Source organism: Rhizophagus irregularis, chromosome 9 (assembly GCF_026210795.1).
Source record: "Rhizophagus irregularis chromosome 9, complete sequence".
In the NCBI taxonomy this organism is placed as follows: Eukaryota; Fungi; Glomeromycota; class Glomeromycetes; order Glomerales; family Glomeraceae; genus Rhizophagus; species Rhizophagus irregularis.
This window is the reverse complement of record NC_089437.1, coordinates 571,263-596,490: the sequence shown is the minus strand read 5'-3', so window position 1 is coordinate 596,490 and position 25,228 is coordinate 571,263. Positions and strand designations below refer to the sequence as shown.

Genomic DNA, 25,228 nt, shown 5'->3' with positions numbered 1-25,228 from the left:
ATTTAATTCATTTGATTTTACCTCACTATCTGAAAAATCTTTGGTTTCACTTATTAAAAAAAATGATTTACAAATGAAATAAATTGAAATTTGGGAACATGTATTAAAATGGGGACTTGAAAAAAATCCTAAACTTTTTCCGGATCCTACAACTTGGTCAGATGATGAATTTAAAAAAAATGGAAAATGTTTTGCAACATTGTTTACCTTTGGTGAGATTTTTCGGTCTTTCATCTGAAGATTTCTTTCAAAAAGTTCGACCTTATAAAAAACTTTTAAAGAACCAACTTTATGAAGAGTTATTAGAGTCATATTTAAATCCTAATAGTGAACCGAATGATAATATTTTACTTCCTAGATATAGAAATATTGATGGAATTGTTAATTCGAAAATTGTTAATTTAAATATTGCATCTTTAATTTCAAGATGGATGGATAAAATAAATATTAAAAGTAAATACATTTATACAAGAGAATTGTATTTACCTTATGAATTTAAATTATTACTAAGAGGATGTAAAGATGGATTTACTCCTAAAAAATTTCATAAATTATGTGATAATATACCTCATACTGTAATATTTATTAAATAGAAGGAACAGAAGAAATTATTGGAGGATATAATCCTTTGAAATAGGAATCACATAATAATGGTAAATGGGGTGAAACTAAAGATAGTTTTATATTTTTTTTTAAAATAAGAATAATTTTAAAGACCAAATTTTAAGTCATGTTGAAAATATGAGTAATGCATTATTTTATCATACTAAATATGGTCCTTTATTTGGTGGTGGTGATATTAATATATTTGTGTTTGAGAATTATGATTCAAAAGATTTTGACCAGTGTTATTGTAGACAACGAAATTATGAAAAAAAGATAAGAGATACAGTAGATAAGTTTATGAAGTATTTCAAATTATAAAGAAAAGTAAATAGTTAATGTTTTACAATCATTTATATATATGTGAGTCAAATTAAAGTTTCTCAAAATATTTATAGGGTACTATTATTCCAAGCTTTTGTATACAGTATAATGAAAATCATATGATATGTTCAAAAAAACCGTTATGTAACTTATTTTAGTTAGTTTTTGATGAATAAAAATAAGTAAATAGAGTACAATTAAGTTAATCCTATTAATTTTCAATAATTTCAAGATAAATTTACAAATTTCATAAGTTATAGCAAATTTTGATAGCCGGGAAGAAACAATTCGTGATGTATTTATTATTCTGAGTGTGTTGATTTACAATGTCAATATGAGCCCTACATTTAATTTGAGATATTACACAGGTATAGAAATTGACATTCCTTATGATCATGATAGCTTATGAACGTTTGGAGAAGTTGAGAAAGAAATTCTATTTCGTACTTTTTCAATAGAATATAAAGTCTCCAAATAGCATAGTGATCAATATTATAATTATTAAGTGTGCTTTAATATATTAATTTCAAAGTTTAATGCCAATAAATGTTAATAAACGATGACTAATCAAATAATTGAACAAAAATTATGTTTATAAAATTTTTCAGTATACTACTTAATAGGTAACTTTGACCGGGTGATAATTACAAATAAGTTATATGGTAGAAATTGAGAAACCATTTTTTTATTGCAACTATTATACTCTTAAGTAATTTGTTATTGATTAAATGTAACATTAATGTTTTTAATATAAAATGAGTATTTTCTTAGAAATAAACTTCTAATAAGGTTAAATATTATTAAGAATAATTTTAACTATAACAAGGAAATTTGTTAAAAAGATTCTTAAAATATATGGAATATTTCAAAATCCAGATAAAAATGATTACATTTTGGTTTTTAACTGGACAAGTGGAAATGAAAAAATTGATAATTTCATTCAAAAAATTCAATTAAAAGTTAGTGGCTATAATGATGCAATATTAGAATGGATACCATATAATCATTTTAAGAAATAGGTAAAAATAGTTTTATGACTGTATACTCAACAATATGGACATTAGTATATAAGGAGAATAGATGGAATATAGGCTATTCAAGAGATTCAAAAAAAGAAGTTACTTCAAAAAGTTTGCGTAGTAACTAGTGACTTACAAGATTTGTAATAAACGAGGTATAAATTTAATTAATATATTTAAATAATAAGATGTAATATTTATTTATTTCGTAATAAAATAGAAAGAATAAATATTTTGGAGTTAAATCATTTTAACGAACTTGATTTGAAAAAAATAAATCTAAAAAATAATTTATAATCGAGATTACATTTATGGACATTTTTTACTTCTTTTATTATTTATTTTGAAATACATAAAAAACATGTCGTGATTTTATATTTATATTAATATACAATGATAAATAATTGAGTATCACGCAAAATTATTCATAAAATTTCCATAAATGAATATATTTAATGAAATATTAATCAATTTTCCTAAAAATATTTTTATTTATTCTTTTTTTTTATTTAAGTCCCCTTTCGTTTTTTTGTATTTTTTAGTTTTGGTTTTACAAAGTTTTACAGGTTTAAGCATGGACCATTACATAACATTACACAACATGTCATTTATCCCTTTTAGATCTGATTTTGTAATACAGTTATTTACTATTAACTATATATATATATCAAAGAATTTTGTACAATGCAAAATGTTTAATCGTCTTTTTGGATTTTCTTCAAACTTATGCATGGGCACAAAAAAAAATCATAAGATTTTAGCACATGACTAAACCGCACACTTGTGTTAATTACTGGTAAAGTTTATAAATAAACGAATGATAGAACAATACATGAAAGTTTGTATTTATTGACATATTACTACAATATTTACCTCGTATACGCCTATCAATTTATTAATGATCTTAATTAAGAATCTATAATAACAATCTTCTGAAAATAAAAACTAGTTAACATGCAAGAAATTTGTCTTGTAAAAAAAAAATAATTTTAAAAACTTAAAAAGAAAGAAACGTTCATTACTCGCTTTAATTCAAATTTAATATCTTATATTTCTTTTCTAAATTGCTTTGTATAAAATAAATTTTGATCGAATTATTTATATTATGATAATTATTACGGTACATACAATATATAAAATAAAATCAATCCAAGAATGAAGTAAAATATTTAGAAATTTAGAATTATTTTTAAAAATCTCAAAAAATTATTTTCAAATTTATATAAATAAAATTTTGTAAGATTTTCCTTATGAAAATTATCACTTTGAACAATAATAATTATTTTATACCGGGAAATAACCGTTCCATTATAATTTATTATTAATGTAATTTCTAATTTTTTGATTTTCTAAAATAAAATTTACGTGTACAAACTGTAGTTACTGTACCACGAACTCATGTAGTACCTTTTTATTAACGATTATGGGATTACACAATTAACTTTATAAGTTTAGTCCCTCGAATTAATTTTTAAAAATTCGAAGCTTCAACAATAAAACCCATTATGTCTTTTGGTAATAATCAATTAGTTTAATGCTGCAATTAACAGAGAATATGCTTTAGTAGATTACAATATTTATGATAATGTGAATAAACGACATGATGATATAGTAGTATATTTAATATATTATTTAACTGATATCTAAACCGAAATTATAGAAGATTACAAATGATACTATCAATTTTCTTCAGTTTTAATATTGTAACTTATGGGAAAAAATGATTTACATCAATTACATGAAAAAATTCCGAGTAATATTTATAAAGTTCACGAGTCATTTGTTACATCTAGTAATATCTTAACAGTCACATTATAAAATAATATATATATATATATATTTTTTATTAAAAATAATATTTTTTTTACCAACAATAAATTGCGTGCATAAATTATAAGAAAACTTTACATTAGGAAAGATAATACTTTTTTCTATTTAACAACAATAGGTTGCACATATAACTGTTATAATTACATGTGAATATTAGTCATTTCTGTATAAAATTTGAAACACTTCATAATCTTCTATCGAAAACCTATCTTCTGTATCTCTTATCTTTTTATCATAACATTCATGTTCACACCAGCAACGGTCATAGTCTTTCGAATCATCATCCTCATTTACATGTAAATTAAGATCATGGTTACCAAATACAGGTCCACATTCAGAATGATAAAGTAGTGCATGATCTATATTCTTAACGTGACTTAAAATTGGATCCTTAAAATTATCCTTATTTTTAAAAGAAAATATAAAACTATCTTTAGCTTTACCCCATTCAGAAAATTTTGACTTGATGTTACTGCTTGACTTCCATATTGATGGATTATATCCCCCAATAATTTCTTCTGTTCCTTTTACTTTAATAAATGTAACAGTACTAAGAATATTATCACATAATTTATGAAACTTTTTAGGAGAAAACCCGTCCCGGCTTCCCCTCAATAATAATTTGAATTTAAATGGTAAATATAATTCTCTTGTATAAGCATATTTGCTTTTAATATCTATTTTATCAATACATCTTGAAATTAAAGATGCAATATTTAAATTAACAATTTTTGAATCAATAATTCCATTAATAATTCTATTTCTAGGAAGTAAAATATTATCACTTGGTTTGCTATTTGGATTTAAATAAGAATTTAACAACTCTTCATAAAGTTGTTGCCTAAAAAGTTTTTTATATGGATGAATTTTTTGTATGAATTCTTCAGATGATAAGCTAAAAAATCTAATTAAAGGTAAACAGTGTTGCAAAGTATTTTCCATCATTTTGAAATCATCATCTGACCAAGTTGTAGGATCTGGAAGAAGTGTAGAATTTTTTTCAAGACCCCATCTTAATACATGATCCCAAATTTCAATTTCTTTCATTTGTAAATCATCTTTTTTAATAAGCGAAATTAAAGACTTTTCAGAAAGTGAGGTAAAATCAAATGAATTGAATATTTTATGAGGAGATTTAGTCATACAATTTGTACAAAAATTTTGTAAATTTAATAAAGAATTGGATTGAAAACCTGTTTGATAAATTAATTCAAAATGTTGTTCCATCCAATCAACTTTATTTTTAATTAAATATTCTTGTAAATAATCAACTAATTCTTGAAGGTGAAGTTGATCAGCAGCAATTAATATTCTTAAAATTTCTGAAGGTTCTCGATCGTTAAAAGAAATTATTCCACCATAAATATATCTAAGCATAAAAAAAATTTTAATGTAACTTATGAAAGATTTATATTACTAATAAAAATTAGAATGTAACTTACTTTAAAATAATTTGAAAAATTTCTGGTGAGATATTTGATAATTTAATGTGAGTTAAGTCACCATTATCATTTTTTTTGTTGGAAGACAAAGTTCGTCGTAAAAATGGGGAACGATAACGAAGGATGATCATATGTGAACGGAATATTTTTACGTTTGGATCCTCACCGACTTCAATAGTAATATCATAATGCTCATCATCTTCCAAAATTTCCATATAATTTTGACTTAAATTTGGAAAAAATTGTTTGGACATTTTTTTCTGTTAAGTTTAGTAAATGTAAAAAAAAAATGTATAACCGACTTAGAGTAGAAATTTTTTTTTAAAAAAAAAAGATCAGCTGACTTCATATTTGTATTTTGTATCACCACTGTTCCACCATTATTGTGGGATCGACATTCGACAATTTAGATTGTAGAAGCTCATTATTTCAGTTCTTATATAATCTTAGGAAACTTTTCGGTTGCAAATAAAACATAATTTTATATTAAAAGAATCATTTTGCAAATTTAGTGGTGCTTCCCTTCATTTTAGATCATAAAAGGAATTTTAATTTAGATCATAAAAGCTATGCTTTTCGCTTTGTAGGGTTTTTTTTTTGCTTTATAATACACCGATTTTCGCTTTCAAAGTGAATAATATTTTTTAAATTCTCTCATTTATTTATAATTTAATTTCAAAAGATATTTGCTTTACTTCATTTGCAAATCGGATTTTAACAAAGTGTAATACTATAATGACATATTTTAAAAAAAAAGTCATCAAAGGAGGTAATTTAATTATTAATTCTATTTATTATTTTATTTATTTATTTATTTATTTTTCGATATTACTATGTATGACTGTGTTGATTCAATTATGCGCCATAAAGTACAATTATCTGATTTTATTTAATTACTAATTTAACAAATAATTTCTTTTTTTTTACCTTTTTATTTAGTTAACTAGGCGTAACCTGTCGCGATGCGCCAGGGACGATAAAGTAAGAGAGTAATAATAAATACACTTATATTTTATTTGCCATGCAATGTGAATAGGCCTAGTTTTTTACTATTATTATGATGGGATTAGTAGGAAATAAATGTAATAAATTACACAATTTATATGATTATACAAATAACAATGAGTTGTGTGCAAGTGTTATACAGTATATGAAATATTATTATTATTAAATGGCAAATTTTATTTATCACACGAAATAAATGTTGCGGTACTGTGAAATTTATGATTTATTTATAAATTCGTTACAAAAACAATTTTGTATAAGTAGTTTATTGTCACATTGTTACAAAAAAAATCCTTTTTTTTTTAGTCTTAAAAATTCTATTGTAACATTAAAAAAAATTACATCCTCTATTGGAAAAAAATACATATGTATTGTTGCCATATCTCAAAGAATTCATTATAGCAATCTATTGTTATAGAAAAAAAAAATATCTCACTAATTACTAATATGAAAAAAAATAAAAATAAAATTTGGGGAAAAGAAAAAGGATAAAGAAGGAAATCGGTTTAAAAAAGGGAAATGTTTGAAAAAAAAGGAATCCGTAAAAAAAATAAGTACCGAAAAAAATTCTGAAAAAAAAGGACAATAATCCGGTCCAAAAAGACTGTTTTAAAAAAATTAATATGGTCTAAAAAAATGACCAAAAAAAAAATAATAATATAAAAAAAATCGGTCTTAAAAGACCAAAACAATGGGATTATTTATAAAAAAAAAATGATATTTGAAAAAAAAAACTTGCTGATCGGGTCTTAGTTATAAAGAATACGGACCAGCAATTCAAAATTAATTTATACAGGTTAATCTAAACGTTACGGTTACACATTTTATCTCATTGTGTATGGCGTATACACCGATGGATTTTATACTTTTTTATACTTTTTCTATACCGGTGGAATAATTTACAAAAAAATCCATCGGTGTATACATAATACCGATGGGATAAAATATCTTTACATATAAAATCAAATCAATTATAATAATGATAATTTAAATCAAACATACCAATATCAAATATTGAACTATTCATTACAGAAACACGATTTACACTCGTAAAAGCCCAAACTAATACTACTGTATTAATAACATTAGTAAATTATACTTTAAGGTATATTAATATTTAGACTTTATTTTTGATTTATTAAACTTGTCAAAAATTACATTTATTATTATGAATAGACAGTTGGGGTATCAATAAAAAAGCTAGCTTTGTTAAAGATATGAGTTTGTAAAAAAAAAACAATTTAAAATTAAAATAATCAATATCATAGTCTACAGTAGCTAGAAAAAAATATTTATATAAATAAAGAAAATTAGTAATAAATCAAAATAATGTTACAATCGAAAAAAGTTTTTTTTTACCATCTTATTCTTCAGAATGAAGATTTGGGTTATCATATACTTTATTAAAGATAAAATTAAAATATTGTAAAAATTGTGACATTTTTACTTAACCATTAAAAATTATATTTGATCCTTTATGTGTTGCATATTTGCATTATCATCTTTAATAATCATTTTTAGTATCTAATTACATTATAATAAATAAATTATATTACTGTATATTTTAAATACTTGTAAAACGATATTTGTTTTTTTTACATTTTTATTTTTTTTTATTTCTACACGTCCACACGCACGTCTACGTATTCTAGATGAAAACGTTTGCGTACAAATAATTTCCATGTCAATAGAGCTTGATATGAAAAATTCTGAACATGCTGAAGGGTATTGCTTCATAATGTGCGTGATATGTTATTAATTCATTATCATGTGACAGTAGAAATATTCATCACAGGCATCACACCCTACCGCGTTTTCACTTTTTATATTTATTTGAGGAACTTAGTTTTTTTCGGGTGGGCAAAATCACACCTTATTCATCACTATTTTCACGTTAGTGTATAATGCCGTAATGCGGGCCAAAGGTCACGTGAAAGTGAATTTTTTATGGTGACGCTGGGGTAGTTTTATTCAAAGAAACACATCAGGTCTTCCTTTGGGTCGACCATGCTTTTTTGATAATCTTGCCGACTTACTTCACATAAAATAATCTATCAATCAAAGAAACATATCACATGATCAATAAAACATGAAAATCTGATAAATCTTTTGTAAACGAAATATTTTGATCTTTTTTCCAAATTAAAAATACAATGAATAGCATGAAAGAATGATAATAAATATGGTGGGAACTGATACCGTTAATTATTATATGTTAATGATGTTATACATTTTAATTTTATATACTATTTAATCAAAATATTACAAAAAGTATATATATATATATATATTATCATAAAAAAAATTGTATAATTCTACGCACGCAGACATTAAATAACTATCATACTTATACATTTTCGACGGCATGTTCGTAATAATCTGTTTCGACATAGTATTTTGAAAGGAGGTTTTTGAATTCAGCTTGATTGCTAAGAATACTCGTTTTGGTGTCAATGTCAACCTCCTTTTCCTCTTTTTCCCAGGTGCCTAATTCTACATTGCCATCACCTTTCAATTCCTTAAGAAGTTTTTCCCTATCTTGTTTTATGAATACAAACCGTGCCACAAACCCGAATGGATCCATCTTGCTACTACCAAAGAGAAAGCCGAAAATTCCCCAGATGCCAAGGTAACCACCGACGTTACTAAAAAGGTCAGCTAGCGTGATGGATGGATTCTCAACCTGATTTGTGACGATTCTTGGTTCGAAGATGGTAACGTTTATTCGTGTTCCATTTAAAGCAGGTTCGATAATAACAGTTTCAATGACAGAGATCTGAAAGCTTCTATCCACGTTTTCGTTTAAATCAGTATGACGGGTCTCTGTATATTGGATAGTACCACCATTTCCCTCTAACACTTGAACCCCTACATTACTAAGCAAGTTTCCTTGAGGAATGGTAAGAGTCCAATCCATATTCGTATTGTTATCGCCAATGAAAACAATAATACCGGAAGCATCACCAATAAAGCTTAGTGAATAGGTTCCTTCACTGCTGTCACTTATTGGCTTAAGGAACATTGTACCATTAAAAAATTGGCATTCCCCATTTTTTCCTGAAATAATACTAAATTGTTGGACTAAATCAATGGGAGCAGATTCAGAAATACCATTAATAGCAGGATAATATTCGGCAGAAGTATATTTGAGACTTCTTTTTTCACCGTTGCAAAAAAGCATAAATGGAGCCATCATATTGTTCTTTATTAACGCCACAGATATCTTGGGGGAATCATATATCATTTTGGAAATATTGAAATAAATTACTCCTACTAACCCGGCAGTTAGTAACAGGAAAATGATCACTTTAAGTATTCTTGTAGGGACACTTCGAGTGTTGTCAACAACACTAAAATCATCGATAACTTGCTGGCGGAGGCGGGGTAATTGAATGATTCGTATAATGAATACAATAATTATAATAAATACAAAAATTATGGCAACCGCTAAGGCAAACAATCCGGCTCCGCCATTTAGGGTCTCATACCAACTATGATTAAAGGGAACTGTATCGAGAGAATCTCCCATATTGAAAAATTTAGGTTTTTGCTAATGAATTTATGACTTTAGTGGATTTTGGATTTTTCGCACAAAAATAAAAAATAAAAAAAAATTAGAAAAAATATTTTTAATTCTCAACAAATATATATTTTCTTTTACGATTTGTTTACTCTACTAATTTATTCTGATTATAAATTCCAAATAAAGAAAGTATTTGTTTGATACATGTGGTGTAACAATTTCCTAAATGTACTTATAAATAACGAATAATTGTCAAAATTAATTTGAAGTTTTATTTTGGCAAAAAACCTTTCACAAATGCGAATCTTTACTTTTATGGCCGAATTTAGAAATTATTGTGGGCCGAGTTGAATATAAGTTGATTATTTTGGCAATTTCACAAATGCGAATCTTTACTTATATGGCCGAATTTAGAAATTATTGTGGGCCGAGTTTAATCTAATTTGAAGTTTTATTTTGGCAATTTCACAAAGCGAATCTTTACTTATATGGCCGAATTTAGAAATTATTGTGGGCCGAGTTTAATCTAATTTAAAGTTTTATTTTGGCAATTTCACAAAGCGAATCTTTACTTTTATGGCCGAATTTAGAATTATTTTGGGTCGAATTTAAGAATTATTGTGGCCGAATTTCAGGAATTATGATTACAGTAGATCAAATTTGATAGGTCAGTAACAACATAAAGTGAAACTATGGATTTTTATTAATTTAAATATAAAATATGCAAAATAAAATACTATATTTGATATAAATTATACATGTAGAAAACTATAAGAAAATATAAAAATATATATAATATTTCATAAATAATTGTAGTACTTTTCTCAGGGCTAAGGCAATCACTTTATGTGGGCTTAGAGCTTTCAGCATATGAGGAATGCTCAGGAAGGCCTCAGGAATACATGCTCCATACCGAGTCCATTTATTATGTTACATGGCCAATGCACTTGCGTCAAGCACCAAAAACTACTTTTTGCTTTTAACACCTTTAAAAACTTCAAAAGAAAAATATATCAACTCCTTCCAAAATTCAAAAAAAAAATGACAAGGCATGTCACGCTAACCTACTCCAACGACGTTGGGCTATGAAACTCGTTTACTCTCACTGTCTTGGCATCAGTTATACGGTCCGTTATCAAGCAAATGCCATCGTTACTTCATGGACCACGACAAAAGATATATTTATCGTAAAAAGTTAGAGAAATTTTGTCATGAATATAGTACAATACCTCACACCGCTAAAAAGCAACGTGCTCATTTTCAACGACATTTTATCTGTGTTTTTCGATCAGGTATCGTTGGGATTAGAGATCCGGATATGATGGATATAAAAGACAAAATGGCTAATGCCAGAAAACATAGATTTCTTTTTTTAAAATCTCAATTTATTAACAAACTGATTAAACATTTAAGATATCACAAGTCTGATAAAACTCATTCATGATCCTAATATATAGACTGAACAATAGTGTTAGATATTATACTGTATGATATAATTATTAAATATTTATTTGGTTAAACAAACTATTTAGAAAATCGAAGAAATTATAAGTAAATTCATAAATTTATTTATTTTATTGTAATTTTTTTATTATTAATAATTTTATTTAACATTTTATTATTATTTATTTATATTTTCACCAATATTATTATAAACAATTAAATTTAAATGGATGCAAGATTTTTTTTTTTTAAAAAAAAAAAGAAAAGAAAAGAAAAAGAAAGAATTTATGAAAACACTACAAAGAACAAAATTTTGTCCTATCATCGAAACATTTATGTAAGTAATAAGTATAAAGTTCATGAGTTATTTGTTACATCAATTGATTCATAAGCTATTTGACCTGAAACTAGTAGTATCTTAACAGTCACATTATTAAAATAATATATATTTTCTTATTAAAAATAATATTTTTTTTTTACCAATAATAAATTGCGTGCATAAATTATAAGAAGACTTTTCATTAGGTAAGATAATACCTTTTTCTATTTAACAACAATAAGTTGCACATAAAACTGTTATAATTACAGTATGTAATCATTAGTCATTTCTGTTTAAAATTTGAAATACTTCATAATCTTCTATTGAAAAAAAATCTCCTGTATCTCTTATCTTTTTTTCATAATGTTTATGTACACACCGGCAACGATCATATTCTTTTAGCTCATTATCTTCATTTATGAATAATTCAATATCATCACCAAATGTGGGTCCAAATTTATTACTATAATATAATGCACGATTTATTTGTTTAACATAACTTAAAATTGGATCCTTAAAATTATTCTTACTTTTAAAAGAAAATATAAAACTATCTTTAGCTTCACCCCATTTACCACTATTATGTGACTCCCATTTTAAAGGATTATATCCTCCAATAATTTCTTCTGTTTCTTTTATTTTAATAAATGTAACAGTATAAAGTTTATCATTACATAATTCATGAAACTTTTTAGGAGTAAACCCGTCCCGGCTTCCCCTTAATAATAATTTGAATTCATATGGTAAATATAATTCTCTTGTATAAGTATAATTGCTTTTAATATCTATTTTATCAATCCATCTTGAAATTAAAGATACAATATTTAAATTAACAATTTTTAAATCAATAATTCCATTAATAATTCTATTTCTAGGAAGTAGAATATTATCATTTGGTTTGCTATTTGGATTTAAATAAGAATTTAACAACTCTTCATAAAGTTGATGCTTAAAAAGTTTTTTATATGGATGAATTTTTTGTATGAATTCTTCAGATGATAAACTAAAAAATCTAATTAAAGGTAAGCATTGTTTCAAAGTATTTTCCATCATTTTGAAATCATCATCTGACCAAGTTGTAGGATCTGGAAGAAGTGTAGAATTTTTTGATTTTTTTTCAAGACCCCATCTTAATACATGATCCCAAATTTCAATTTCTTTCATTTGTAAATCATCTTTTTTAATAAGCGAAATTAAAGACTTTTCAGAAAGTGAGGTAAAATCAAATGAATTAAATATTTTATGAGGAGATTTAGCCATGATACTTGTACAAAAATTTTGTAGATTTAATAAAGAATTGGATTGAAAACCTGTTTGATAAATTAATTCAAAATGTTGTTCCATCCATTCAACTTTATTTTTAATTAAATATTCTTGCAAATAATCAACTAATTCTTGAAGATGAAGTTGATCAGCAGCAATTAATATTCTTAAAATTTCTGAAGGTTCTTGCTCGTTAAAAGAAATTATTCCACCATAAATATATCTAAACATAAATAAAATTTTAATGTAACTTATAAAAATTTACATTACTAATATAAATCAGAATATTACTTACTTTAAAATAATTTGAAAAGTTTCTGGTGAGATATTTGATAATTTAATGTGAGTTAAGTCACTATCATCACTTTTTTTGTTGGAAGACAAAGTTCGTCGTAAAAATGGGGAACGATAACGAAGGATGATCATATGCGAACGGAATATTTTTACGTTTGGATCCTCACCGACTTCAATAGTAATATCATAATACTCATCATCTTCCAAAATTTCTATATAATTTTGACTTAAATTCGGAAAAAATTGTTTGGACATTTTTTGCTTTAAAGTTAGTAAATGTAAAAAAAAAAATGTATAACCGACTTAGAGTAGAAATTTTTTTTTTTAAAAAAAAAAATGATCAGCTGACGAATTTATTTTCATATTTGTGTACGTTGTATCACCACTGTTCCACCATTATTGTGGGATCGACAATGGGAAACTTTTCGGTTTGCAAATATAAATATAATTTTATGCTAAAAAATTCATGTTTGTAAATTTATAGGTTCTAGCTTCCCTTCATTTTGGAGCTTAAAGGGAATTTTCAATTTAGATCACGAAAGCTATGCTTTGCTCCGGGTAGTGTTTTTTTTTGCTATGATATATCGATTTTCTCTTTTAAAGTGAATATAATAGTCTATTATTAAATCAACAATTTCTTTAATTAATTAATCATAAAATATTGTAAAATATCAATTTTTTTGATTTTTATGAATTTGAAAATCAAACAATTTATCTGGTATCACGTGATTTTTTATAATTAAAAATGGTTATAATAAATCGTGTATCAGGCAAAAATCCGTGTATCAGGCAATATTCGAATCACGGGATATAATATTTATTTATCCAGCGTTCAATTTAATTAATTTAATTGAAAATCTTAATCATCTTTCTATCAACGTCGTGATCGGTCAACTATGTAAATCAAAACTATATCAAGTAGCTTAATTAAACTATTAATCAAAGATTTTTTTAAATCATAACAGATACTTAATAGAGAGTCTCTTTTACATAGGCCACAATAATTACAGAATAGTTCACTCTAGACATCTAAAAATTCGCAAACTTTCTTATTATTTATTACTTTTTTTTATAAATAACCATTCTCATACATATCTCTGACAAAGTTACGTTTGTTATTTTTGCATTATTATTCAACTTTTAAATCAATGCCCTGTAAAACCTCTCTCTATACTAATATTGAGTAAAAAGAAGGTTATTTTTTCATTAATTGATAAAATATTTCAAATTTAGCAACGTAACTCTGTTATTCTGGAATTAAAATTAACTTTAAAATGTTTTTGGTTGCAAAACGAGTTAGAATTACTAGACATCTAAATTTAGCATGGGTATTTACAAATCATATAAACGAAAGTATCAAGCTCGGATAGCAGCCCAAAAGAGTCTAAAAAAATGACCATAATAAATTAATAATACTATCAAGGAAATAACAAGTCAATTAATTACCCATGGAAGGGGAAGTTATTGCGTCAACCTTTTTAATTGTATCATATGATTATTATTACTTATAGTTGCAGTATTATTGTATTTATAACATTGTATTAGGAAAATATAATTGGAATTAACACGTGAAAAAAAATCTTCAATAGTAAATTTTTATATGATACCATATATAGTTTTGACCCGGCCAGTCGTACATGTTATTGATTTTTTTTTAAAAAAAATAATAATTTTGTAAATATATTTAATACATAAATATTTTATTTTTTCACTTAATAATAATAAAAAAATTGAAAGAAAAAATAAAAAAAAATTTGGGAAAGAAAAAGAAAGGATAAAGAAAGAAATCGGTTCAAAAAAAAGGGAAATTTCCGAAAAAAAAGGAATCTAAAAAAAAATAAGTACCGAAAAAATTCTGAAAAAAAAGGCCGATTATTTAAAAATTTTTAGTATGGGAAAAAAAATTAAACCTAAACGGGAATAGAATGAGAAAAACAAAATTTTTCAGTTTGAAAAAAAAAACTAAACCAAAAGAAGAAAGGGAGAAAAAATTTTTTCAGTTTGAAAAAAATCGAAAAATTTAAGTAAAATTTCATTAACCGAAATTGTATTAGTTGATTGGGATAAATCGGCATGTCGCGGGTTTTAATTATGGGATTTTAAGTTACACAGTTCAAATTATTTATGCAGAGACTTAATCCAAACGTCAGACAAGTTTTTTTAGTTATATATTTTAGTTATATAGATTTATCAAAAAATTTATTATAGATTTAATTACAAAATTATTAATATGGTTATGTTTCTATATAATTAAAAAACAATCTCACTAAAAAAAATTCGTTAACAGTTAATATTAAAAAACTCATATTGAAAAAAAAAAATCACAATAAACAAAAAAAGTTCTCACTAAATCAAAAAATTCTCACTAAAAAAAAATTTTCACGCGAATTTATTAGTCAGAAACAATATCATTAATTAAAAAAATAGTGATCACTAAACATCGAAAGCCAAAAAAAGAATAACCAATATTTTTTGGGTTAATTAAAAAAAACTAAAAAAAGAAGGTAGTTTCGTTTTTACGGTTAAAATTGAAAAATGAAAAAAAAATTATTATTATAGAAATGGGCGGAAATGACCGCAATTAATAATACTTTTTTTGTTAGTATTAATCCATCAGAATAAAAAAAATCCAGTTGAGATTTTAATTAACTGGAAATCGGTTAGTTTAAAGATTGGTTTATATCTTAGTTAGGAAGGTCAATCAAATTTCCTTAATTATGATAAATTATGATAAATACGAAATAGATCGAACGCAAGAATATCACACTTTTCATTGTTACACAATTTAAATTATTTATACAGGGTAATCTAAATATGACTAGATATAATATATATATTCGGACCATTTGGTAATGGTGATAATACGATTAGTGTCAGTAAAGCAATATAGAGATACAAAAGATAAGTTCTTATGGAAATTATGAAGTGTTTCAAATTATAAAAAAAAAATTGATCAAACCTATATACTGTATATACATTTTAACGATCTGCTTTTAAGATAAATTAAATATTACCAAATACATATAAATTCTAATTTGCTAATTTTACATCATTAATTCTAAGTATGATAATTAATGAATTTAATAACAAATACAGCTCATTACTCACTATCATTTGCATACAGAAAAATAAGTAAAAATCATGTTCTTATTATATGCTTTTTTAGTAAGCATATTACTTGTAAAAATCAGCACCTAATATAAATTACTATACATGAACATATAATGACACTATGACAGATAATATCAAAAATAAATGATCGATACAGGAATATATTAAATCCTCCAATTTATTGAAATTTAAGAATATTTAATTTTCACCTAAAGTAATAACTTGAAAATTTCATATATTCTGTAAACGTACAATAAATTATGTGTCAAAATATTTAAATATTTATAATATATTGAATAATTTTATTATATATTGTTAGTTATTTATAGTTTATAAACAGTATAAAATAAAAATAAGTAAACTAGTATGAAATACAAAAATATGGTTCTTGTAAATAAAATGTTTCTTACATACAATTTAAATATTTCTTTTAAAATATAATAAGCAAATAAAATTAAACTTCAAGTAACTGAAATTATTTGAGTATTAATCATTTTTTCTTTATAATTTGAAATACTTCATAATCTTCTATTAAAAACAAACCTCCTTTACTTCTTATCCCTCTTTCGTAGCTTTTTTGTTCACACAGACAATAATTATAATCTTTTGAACTATCCCCCCATTTCACATAAATATCAATATCACGACCAAATGCAGGCCCGACATTTTCACCATAATAAATTGCATGATTCACATCTATTATATTACTTAAAATTGAATCTTTAAAATTATTCTTACTTTTAAAAGAAAATATAAAACTATCTTTGGTTTTAGCATGTTCACCACCTGATTTCCATTCTAAAGGATTATATCCTCCAATAATTTCTTCCGTTCCTTTCACTTTAATAAATGTTACAGTACAAAATTTATCATCACATAATTCATGAAATTTTTTAGGAGTGAATCCATCTCTTTTTCCACTTAAGAGTAAATTGAATTTATATGGAAAATATAATTCTCTTAAATAAGCATATTTGCTTTTAATATCAATTTTATCAATCCATCTAGAAATTAAAGATGCAATATTTAAATTAACAATTTTCGAATCAATAATTCCATCAATATTTCTAGATCGAGGAAGTAAAATATCATCAGTTGGTTCACTATCATTAGGATTTAAATATGACTCCAATAGCTTTTCATAAAGTTGATGTTGATGATTTAAAAGTTTTTTATAAGGCCTAACTTTTTGAAAGAAATTTTCAGAAGATAAACTATAAAATCTAATAAAAGGTAAACAACCTCGTAAAGTATTTTTCATCATTTTGAAATCATCATCTGACCAAGTTGTAGGATCTGGAAGAAGTTTAGGATTTTTTTCAAGTCCCCATTTTAATAAATATTCCCAAATTTCAATTTCTCTCATTTGTAAATCATCTCTTTTAATGAGTGAAACAAGAGATTTTTCGGGAAGAGAGGTAAAATCAATTGATTTAAATATTTTTTCAGGATATTTAGCCATAAGATTTGTACAATATTGTTGAAGTAATATTAAAGAGTTAGATAGAAAACTTGTTCGGTAAACAAGTTCAAAATGTTGTTCTATCCATTCAGATTTATTTTCAATCAAATATTTTTGTAAATAATCAATTAGTTCTTGAAGAAGTAGTTGATCAGTAGCGACCAGAACTTTGAAAATTTCAGAAGGTTCTTGATCATTTAAAGAAATGAAACCACCATAAATGTATCTAAATAATAAATTATATAATAAATACAAAAATATTTAAAATATTAATAAGAATTAGTAATATAACTTACTTTAAAATAATTTGAAAAGTGTCTGGTGAAATATTCGATAACTTAATATGAGCCAAGGCAACATTATCATTTTTTTTGTTGGAGGATAATGTCCGTCGTAAAAATGGAGAACGGTAACACAGAATAATCTTATGTGCACGAAATATTTTTACATTTGAACCGTTACCAACTTCAATAGTAATATCATAATAATTATCATCTTTCAAAATCTCAACAAAGTTTTGACTTAAATTTGTAAAAAATTGCTTGAACATATTTCTGTATTAGATTTACAATGTGAGAGAGTAAATAAAAAAATTTCTTTTGCGAATTCATTAAATGTCGGATGTCGATCAGTTTACAAATTCTGTGCAACTTACCATTTTAAATAATATTACTGTTAAGTAATTCTAAGGCTTCGATCGGTATCGGTCGATCCGATCAGTTTTGGTATCGGCTTTGCAATTTACCGAGACCGAATCATTCGGTAAATTACCGATCAATTGACCAAAAATTTTAAAAAATAACAATACGGTCTAAAAAAAAAAAGATTGAAAAAAACAATATAAAAAAAATTGGTCTTTTAAGACCTAAAAAAAAAAATAATTTTTCAGTTTGATTAAGCTTAAATGGGAAAAAAATGAGAAAAAATAAATTTTTCGGCTTGAAAAAAAATTAGCTAAAAATATTTGAATTAATAATCAAAAAATAAAATTCCCGATTAAGGTAAATTCATTAACTGGAATTGGATTAGTTGATCGGAATGCACAGGTTTTGACCACAAATGGATCAGGCGGAGGAATGTCATGGGTTTTATTTATGCGGAGACTAATCCAAGCATCAGACAAATTTTTTTAGTTATATAGATTTTTTTGTTATATAGATTTAACAAAAAATTTAAAATTTGTTATAGATTTAATTACAAAATTATTAATATTGTCATGTATCTATATAATTAACTATGTAATTAAAAACAATCTCCCTAAAAAAAAATGCGTTAATATCAAAAAAAAATTTCATGCGATTTTATTAGTCAGAAACAATATCCATTGACAAAAAAAAAATCTCTAACATCGAAAATGCAGTAGGCTAATCTGATTATAGTCTTAACCCAAACCAAAAAAAATTAAACAATATTTATTGGGTTAATAAAAAAAAAGACTAAAAAGGTAGTTTTGGTCTTTACGGTAAAAACTGAACAATAAAAAAAAAAATTATTATTATAGAAATGGTTAGTCGTGGTAATTAAGAGAGCGAAAATGACCGCAAATAAAATGCAATTAATTATACTTTTTGTTAGTAGTAATCCATCAGAATAAAGAAAATCCAGTTAAAATCAATTAACCGGAAATGTATTAGTTTAAAGATTGGTTATCGTAGTCGGTTAATTATGATATGATAAATACGAAATAGATCGAACGCAAGAATATCACACTTTTTTGGTTAAAGAAACAAGAAAATACCACGTCAGTAAGAAGAAGAGTCATCGAATTAGCGGAACAACAAAATGATCTTGAAACATATAAGACGCTAAATGATGATTTCACAAAAAGACTAGAAGATGTAAATCGATATCAAGATGGAAAAGAAGTCGGAGACAAAATGCCGATCTTGGAATCACCTCACGCCCCGTCTCGCAAGCCTGTCTTGGTTGAGACAAACGAGAATGAGCACGACGAGAATAATATGGAATCGGAAGAAGAAGCAGAAAAAGAAGAAGAGACGAGCGTAAAACAAGAATCAGTAAAGATTACGCCAAATGCGGTAAACACGAAGAAGAAGAACAAGAGGAGATCGAAAAAGAAATGAGGAATGGAAAATATACAATAATAAGGATACGGACGATCGTGTATATAGAATCGAAGTCACGTGGTTTCACGTTAAAAAATTTACCGATAGCAAAATATAAATAATGCACTTTCGTCCATAAAGATTTATAGTCTAGAATACTAATTTTCTTTTTTTTGTAGGGTTGGGAGAAAGATTGAAATAATTAACGTTAAACGTGAGACCGTTGGGAATCATCTATCATGATAGTTATAGCATAGGTTTAGTTTTATTACAATTTTCAACCTTTTCCCTACGTTAAATAGTTTGAAAGCTTAGTTAGGTTTCTTTTAAATTTAATTTTTTGATCATGGGAGGGAGTAAGTATTTATTTTATTTTTGTAATGTTTTTTTATTAAATAGATTAAACTCTGTTATAGGGTTATCACGTGTTTGACACGGTTAGCTCTAAGTATCTTGTTATTAAGGATACATTATTTATTAAATCCTAATAAAGATGCGTTACAGTTTTTTTTTTAAAAAAAAAAAAGAATATCACACTTTTCAATGTTACACAATTCAAATTATTTATATGGGTAATCTAAATATGACAAATTTTTTTTAATTAGATAGATTAGATAGATATATTCGGACCTACATTTGGTAATGATGGTATTGATATACAGTATAGGGGAAGAGATTAATAATACGATTAGTGTCAGTAAAGCAATATAGTTATAAAAAAAAATGAGAGATACAAAAGACAAGTTCTTATGGAAATTATAAAGTGTTTCAAATTATAAAAAAAAAAAATTGATCAAACCTATATTTATACATTTTAACGATCTGCTTTTAAGAAAAATTAAAAAATTTTAAAAGTAAACCGAATACATATAAACACTATCATGTGCATACAGAAAAATCATATTATAATGCAGAATTCACAAGTAAGAATCGTTTCTCATTATATGCTTTTTTAGTAAGCATATTATTTGATTTTAAATAACATACTTTTATAAACAGTCATATATACAGTTATATACAGTATATTATATATCCAACACAATATCATTACTAATATTGGTATTAATAAAAATTACTACTTGAAAGTCAAAGTTGGATATACTATCATTTAAAAGAAAAATAATTCATGTGAATTTTCTTTATTATCTCAATTTCATATAAGTATAAAGAATTGAAGAGACTAAGAGACACAAAATTTCATTTTTTAAATGGCAATGATAATATTTTTTAATATATTAGGACCATGTATTTAGTATAAAAAATAGGACCAATATAAATTACTACACATGAAAATCTAATGACAGCTAATCTCAAAAATAAATGTAAAATAACTAGCACGATACATGAATATGTTAAATTCTCCAATTTATTAAATTTTATGAATATTTAATTTACGCCTTATTGTTAGTTATTTGTAGTTTATAAACTTTATATAATTTTATTTACAAAACCATATTATTGTATTTCATACCAGTTTACTTATTTTTATTTGATAAAGTAAATCCATAGTTACATTTATTCATTCAATTTAAATATTTTTTTAAAAATATAGTAAGCAAATAAAATTAAGCTTCAAGTAACTGAAATTATTTGAGTATTAATCATTTTTCTTTATAATTTGGAATACTTCATAATCTTCTATTAAAAACAAATCTTCTTTATCTCTTATCCCTCTTTCATAGTATTTTTGTTTGCACTGACAATAATTATATTCTTTTGAACCATTCCCCATTTCAACATAAATATCAATATCACGACCAAATGTAGGCCCAACATTATCACCATAATACATTGCATAATTCACATTTATTACATTACTTAAAATTGAATCTTTAAAATTATTCTTACTTTTAAAAGAAAATATAAAACTATCTTTGGTTTTAGCATAATCACCACTCGAGCTCCATTCTAAAGGATTATATCCTCCAATAATTTCTTTAGTTCCTTTTATTTTAATAAATGTTACAGTACAAAGTTTATTATCACATAATTCATGAAATTTTTTAGGAGTGAATCCATCTCTTTTTCCTCTTAAGAGTAAATTGAATTTATATGGCAAATATAACTCTCTTGCATAAGCATATTTGCTTTTAATATCAATTTTATCAATCCACCTAGAAATTAAAGAGGCAATATTTAAATTAACAATTTTCGAATCAATAATTCCATACATATTTCTAGATCGAGGAAGTAAAATATTATCATTTGGTTCACTATTAGGATTTAAATATGACTCTAATAACTCTTCATAAAGTTGACGTTTTAAAAGTTCTTTATAAGGCCTAACTTTTTGAAAGAAATCTTCGGAAGAAAAACTAAAAAATCTAATTAAAGGTAAACAATATTGTAAAGTATTTTTCATCATTTTGAAATCATTATCTGACCAAGTTGTAGGATCTGGAAGAAGTGTAGGATTTTTTTCAAGTCCCCATTTTAATACATGATCCCAAATTTCAATTTCTTTCATTTGTAAATCATCTCTTTTAATAAGCGAAATCAATGATTTTTCAGAAAGCGAGGTAAAATGAAGTGATTTAAATATTCTTTCAGGAAATTTAGCCATGAAATTTGTACAATATTGTTGAAGTTCTAATAAAGAATTAGATTGAAAACCTGTTTGGTAAATAAGTCCAAAACATTGTTCCATCCACTCAGATTTATTTTCAATTAAATATGTTTGCAAATAATTAATTAGTTCTTGAAGTAGTAGTTGATCAGCAGCGACTAAAACTTTTAAGATTTCAGAAGGTTCTTGTTCATTTAACGAAATGAAACCACCATAAATGTATCTAAATAATAAAAATATAATAAATATAAAATATTTAAAATACTAATAAGAATTAGCAATATAACTTACTTTAAAATAATTTGAAAAGTGTCTGGTAAGATATTCGATAACTTAATATGAGCCAAGGCATTTTTTTTGTTGGAGGACAATGTCCGTCGTAAAAATGGAGAACGGTAACACATAATAATCTTATGTGCACGAAATATTTTTACATTTGAACCGTTACCAACTTCAATAGTAATATCATAATAATTATCATCTTTCAAAATCTCAACAAAGTTTTGACTTAAATTTGTAAAAAATTGCTTGAACATATTTCTGTATTAGATTTACAATGTGAGAGAGTAAATAAAAAAATTTCTTTTGCGAATCCATTAAATGTCGGATGTCGATCAGTTTACAAATTCTGTGCAACTTACCATTTTAAATAATATTACTGTTAAGTAATGCTAGGGCTACGATCGGTATCGGTCGATCCGATCAGTTTTGGTATCGGCTTTGCAATTTACCAAAACCGAATCATTCGGTAAATTACCGATCAGTTTCGGTAACTGACCAAAAATTTAAAAAATAACAATACGGTCTAAAAAAAAAGATTGAAAAAAATAATATAAAAAAAAATTGGTCTTTTAAGACCTAAAAAAAAAATAATTCTTTAGTTTGATTAAGCTTAAATGGAAAAAGAATGAAAAAATAATAATGAGCTAAAAATATTTTGAATTAATAATCAAAAAAAAAAAATTCCGGTTAAGGTAAAATTTCATTAACTGAAATTGGATTATTTGATTGGAATGCACACGGATCGAATAGGTTTTGACCATAAATGGATCAGGCGGAGGTTTTAAATTATATGGCATGGGATCTCGAGTTACATAATTCAAATTATTTATACGGAGGCTAATCCAAACATCTATAGATTTTTTAGTTAAATAGATTTATCAAAAAATTTTATTATAGATTTAATTACAAAATTATTAATATTGTTATGCATCTATATAATTAAAAACAATCTCACTAAAAAAAAAATTCGTTAATATCAAAAAAAATTTTCATGCGAATTTATTAGTCAGAAATAATATCCATTGAGTATAAAAAATCTCAATGCAATAGGACTTACTACATAGTTCTAATCTGATTATAGTCTTGACCCAAACCAAAAAAGAATAAACAATATTTTTTGGGTTAATGAAAAAAAAAGACTAAAAAGGTAGTTTTGGTCTTTACGGTAAAAACTGAACAATAAAAAAAAAATCATTATTATAGAAATGATTAGTCGTGGTAATTAAGAGAGCGAAAATGACCGCAAATAAAATGCAATTAATTACTTTTTTTTTGTTAGAAAAAATCCAGTTAAGATTTTAATTAATTGGAAATGGATTAGTTTAAAGATTGGTTTATATCGTAGTTAGGAAGGTCAATCAAAATTCCTTAATTATGATAAATTATGATAAATACGAAATAGATCGGACGCAAGAATATCACACTTTTCAATGCTACACAATTCAAATTATTTATACAGGGTAATCTAAATATGACAAATTAGATAAGTAATATTACAGTATAAAGTTAAAAGTGTATTCTGTCTAGTAAAATTTTGTTAGATTTGTACTCAATTCAAGCATATGGTGGTTATGGTATCCACTCCATAATTATATATAGTTAAGCAAAAGAAATTGCAGGTATTATACATCAAACAATTTGATTAAATATAAGAAAACATATTAAATTTGGAATGTCAGCTTTAAGGTAGTGGACCAAAAAGCGCCAGAAGAGGGCGAGGCGTCGCTCCAATAAAATGTTTGTCAGAAGGCGATAACCAGGCTTAGAAAAACAAAAAGAAAACGGAATTTTGGTTAGTGGAGTATGTATTTAGATGAGTGAGGATGTTAGAAACCTTTCGGAATTTTGTGGACCATGGATGAGTTAACCCTTCGGACCAATCAACAATCTTTAGGTTGGGAAGCTTATTGGCCTTGGACTACCACCAGCACCGGATTCTGGAAAAGATATAGAAAATGGAGTACTAACCTTTTGCTCCTTGAGATCGAAGTCACGTGATTTCACGTCAAAAATGTTCCGATCAAAAATTCATAGGCAAGATCGCGTTAGTTGCTACCAATGTTAGTTGGGGTTTAGGATAATTAGATTAGACTAATCTTTTATTTGTATGCCGGAAGGTATATGGGGGAAAAAAGTCGAAATAGTTTAAACTGGACTTACTGTAACGAGTAGCTGCATTTTCTTTTGTTGTTTTTTCTCCCTACCTGTAGATAGTTAATCGTAGCTAGTTTAGTTAGAAGGTTTGGAATAAGGCCCAAGTTGTCAACAAAATTTATTTTATCTTATTTATCAAAGTATTATCCAACTCATTTAATAGTAAACTGGATAACAAATAAATGATTCTAATTTGCTAATTTTATATCATGATTTTAAGCAACAAATTTAAATGACAATTAATAATTAATTGAACTGAATAAGTTATTTTCAAATATAATTTTTACTCGCTATGTGTATATAGAAAAATATTAAAAGTCAAAGTTGAATATATCATTTACAATTCACGTGAACTTCCTTTCAAATATTAGCTGCTATTAAATTTATATAAGCAAGAATTAAGAGGGGCAAAATTTTCTTTCTTAATAAATGGTAACCCAATATTAAAATGGAAAAAGACATCATTTCAAACAATTTTAATAAACATAAACAATAAATGTCAATCGGAAATTTCATATAATC

The 25,228-nt window shown here is 25.3% G+C and overlaps 7 protein-coding genes across 7 annotated transcripts; 2 read left to right on the top strand and 5 right to left on the bottom strand.

Moving 5' to 3' along the window:
• Window positions 1-179: 179 nt before the first annotated feature.
• OCT59_029165 (uncharacterized protein) lies at window positions 180-593 on the top strand (the record flags this gene model as incomplete). Its single annotated transcript, XM_025326753.2, has 1 exon — window positions 180-593. The coding sequence occupies one exon, from the start codon at window positions 180-182 to the stop codon at window positions 591-593; it is 414 nt and encodes a 137-aa protein (XP_025174582.2).
• A 3,336-nt stretch (window positions 594-3,929) lies between these two features.
• On the bottom strand, window positions 3,930-5,472 carry OCT59_029164 (uncharacterized protein; the record flags this gene model as incomplete). The annotated part of the gene is made up of 2 exons (XM_066141930.1): window positions 3,930-4,617; window positions 5,219-5,472. The coding sequence occupies 2 exons, from the start codon at window positions 5,470-5,472 to the stop codon at window positions 3,930-3,932; spliced, it is 942 nt and encodes a 313-aa protein (XP_065994530.1).
• Window positions 5,473-8,570: 3,098 nt separating this feature from the next.
• Window positions 8,571-8,807, bottom strand: OCT59_029163 (uncharacterized protein; the record flags this gene model as incomplete). Its single annotated transcript, XM_066141925.1, has 1 exon — window positions 8,571-8,807. The coding sequence occupies one exon, from the start codon at window positions 8,805-8,807 to the stop codon at window positions 8,571-8,573; it is 237 nt and encodes a 78-aa protein (XP_065994529.1).
• A 2,980-nt stretch (window positions 8,808-11,787) lies between these two features.
• Window positions 11,788-13,320, bottom strand: OCT59_029162 (uncharacterized protein; the record flags this gene model as incomplete). Its single annotated transcript, XM_066141921.1, has 3 exons — window positions 11,788-12,456; window positions 12,862-12,994; window positions 13,067-13,320. The coding sequence occupies 3 exons, from the start codon at window positions 13,318-13,320 to the stop codon at window positions 11,788-11,790; spliced, it is 1,056 nt and encodes a 351-aa protein (XP_065994528.1).
• A 3,130-nt stretch (window positions 13,321-16,450) lies between these two features.
• OCT59_029161 (uncharacterized protein) lies at window positions 16,451-18,188 on the bottom strand (the record flags this gene model as incomplete). Its single annotated transcript, XM_025319093.2, has 2 exons — window positions 16,451-17,864; window positions 17,935-18,188. The coding sequence occupies 2 exons, from the start codon at window positions 18,186-18,188 to the stop codon at window positions 16,667-16,669; spliced, it is 1,452 nt and encodes a 483-aa protein (XP_025174580.2). The 3' UTR covers window positions 16,451-16,666.
• A 1,327-nt stretch (window positions 18,189-19,515) lies between these two features.
• Window positions 19,516-19,722, top strand: OCT59_029160 (uncharacterized protein; the record flags this gene model as incomplete). Its single annotated transcript, XM_066141910.1, has 1 exon — window positions 19,516-19,722. One exon carries the CDS (start codon window positions 19,516-19,518, stop codon window positions 19,720-19,722), a length of 207 nt encoding a protein of 68 aa, XP_065994527.1.
• Window positions 19,723-20,955: 1,233 nt separating this feature from the next.
• Window positions 20,956-22,838, bottom strand: OCT59_029159 (uncharacterized protein). The gene is made up of 2 exons (XM_066141907.1): window positions 22,562-22,838; window positions 20,956-22,493 (listed from the first exon to the last, which is right to left on the bottom strand). Exons 1-2 carry the CDS (start codon window positions 22,804-22,806, stop codon window positions 21,302-21,304), a joined length of 1,437 nt encoding a protein of 478 aa, XP_065994526.1. The 5' UTR covers window positions 22,807-22,838; the 3' UTR covers window positions 20,956-21,301.
• Between the last annotated feature and the right edge of the window lie 2,390 nt (window positions 22,839-25,228).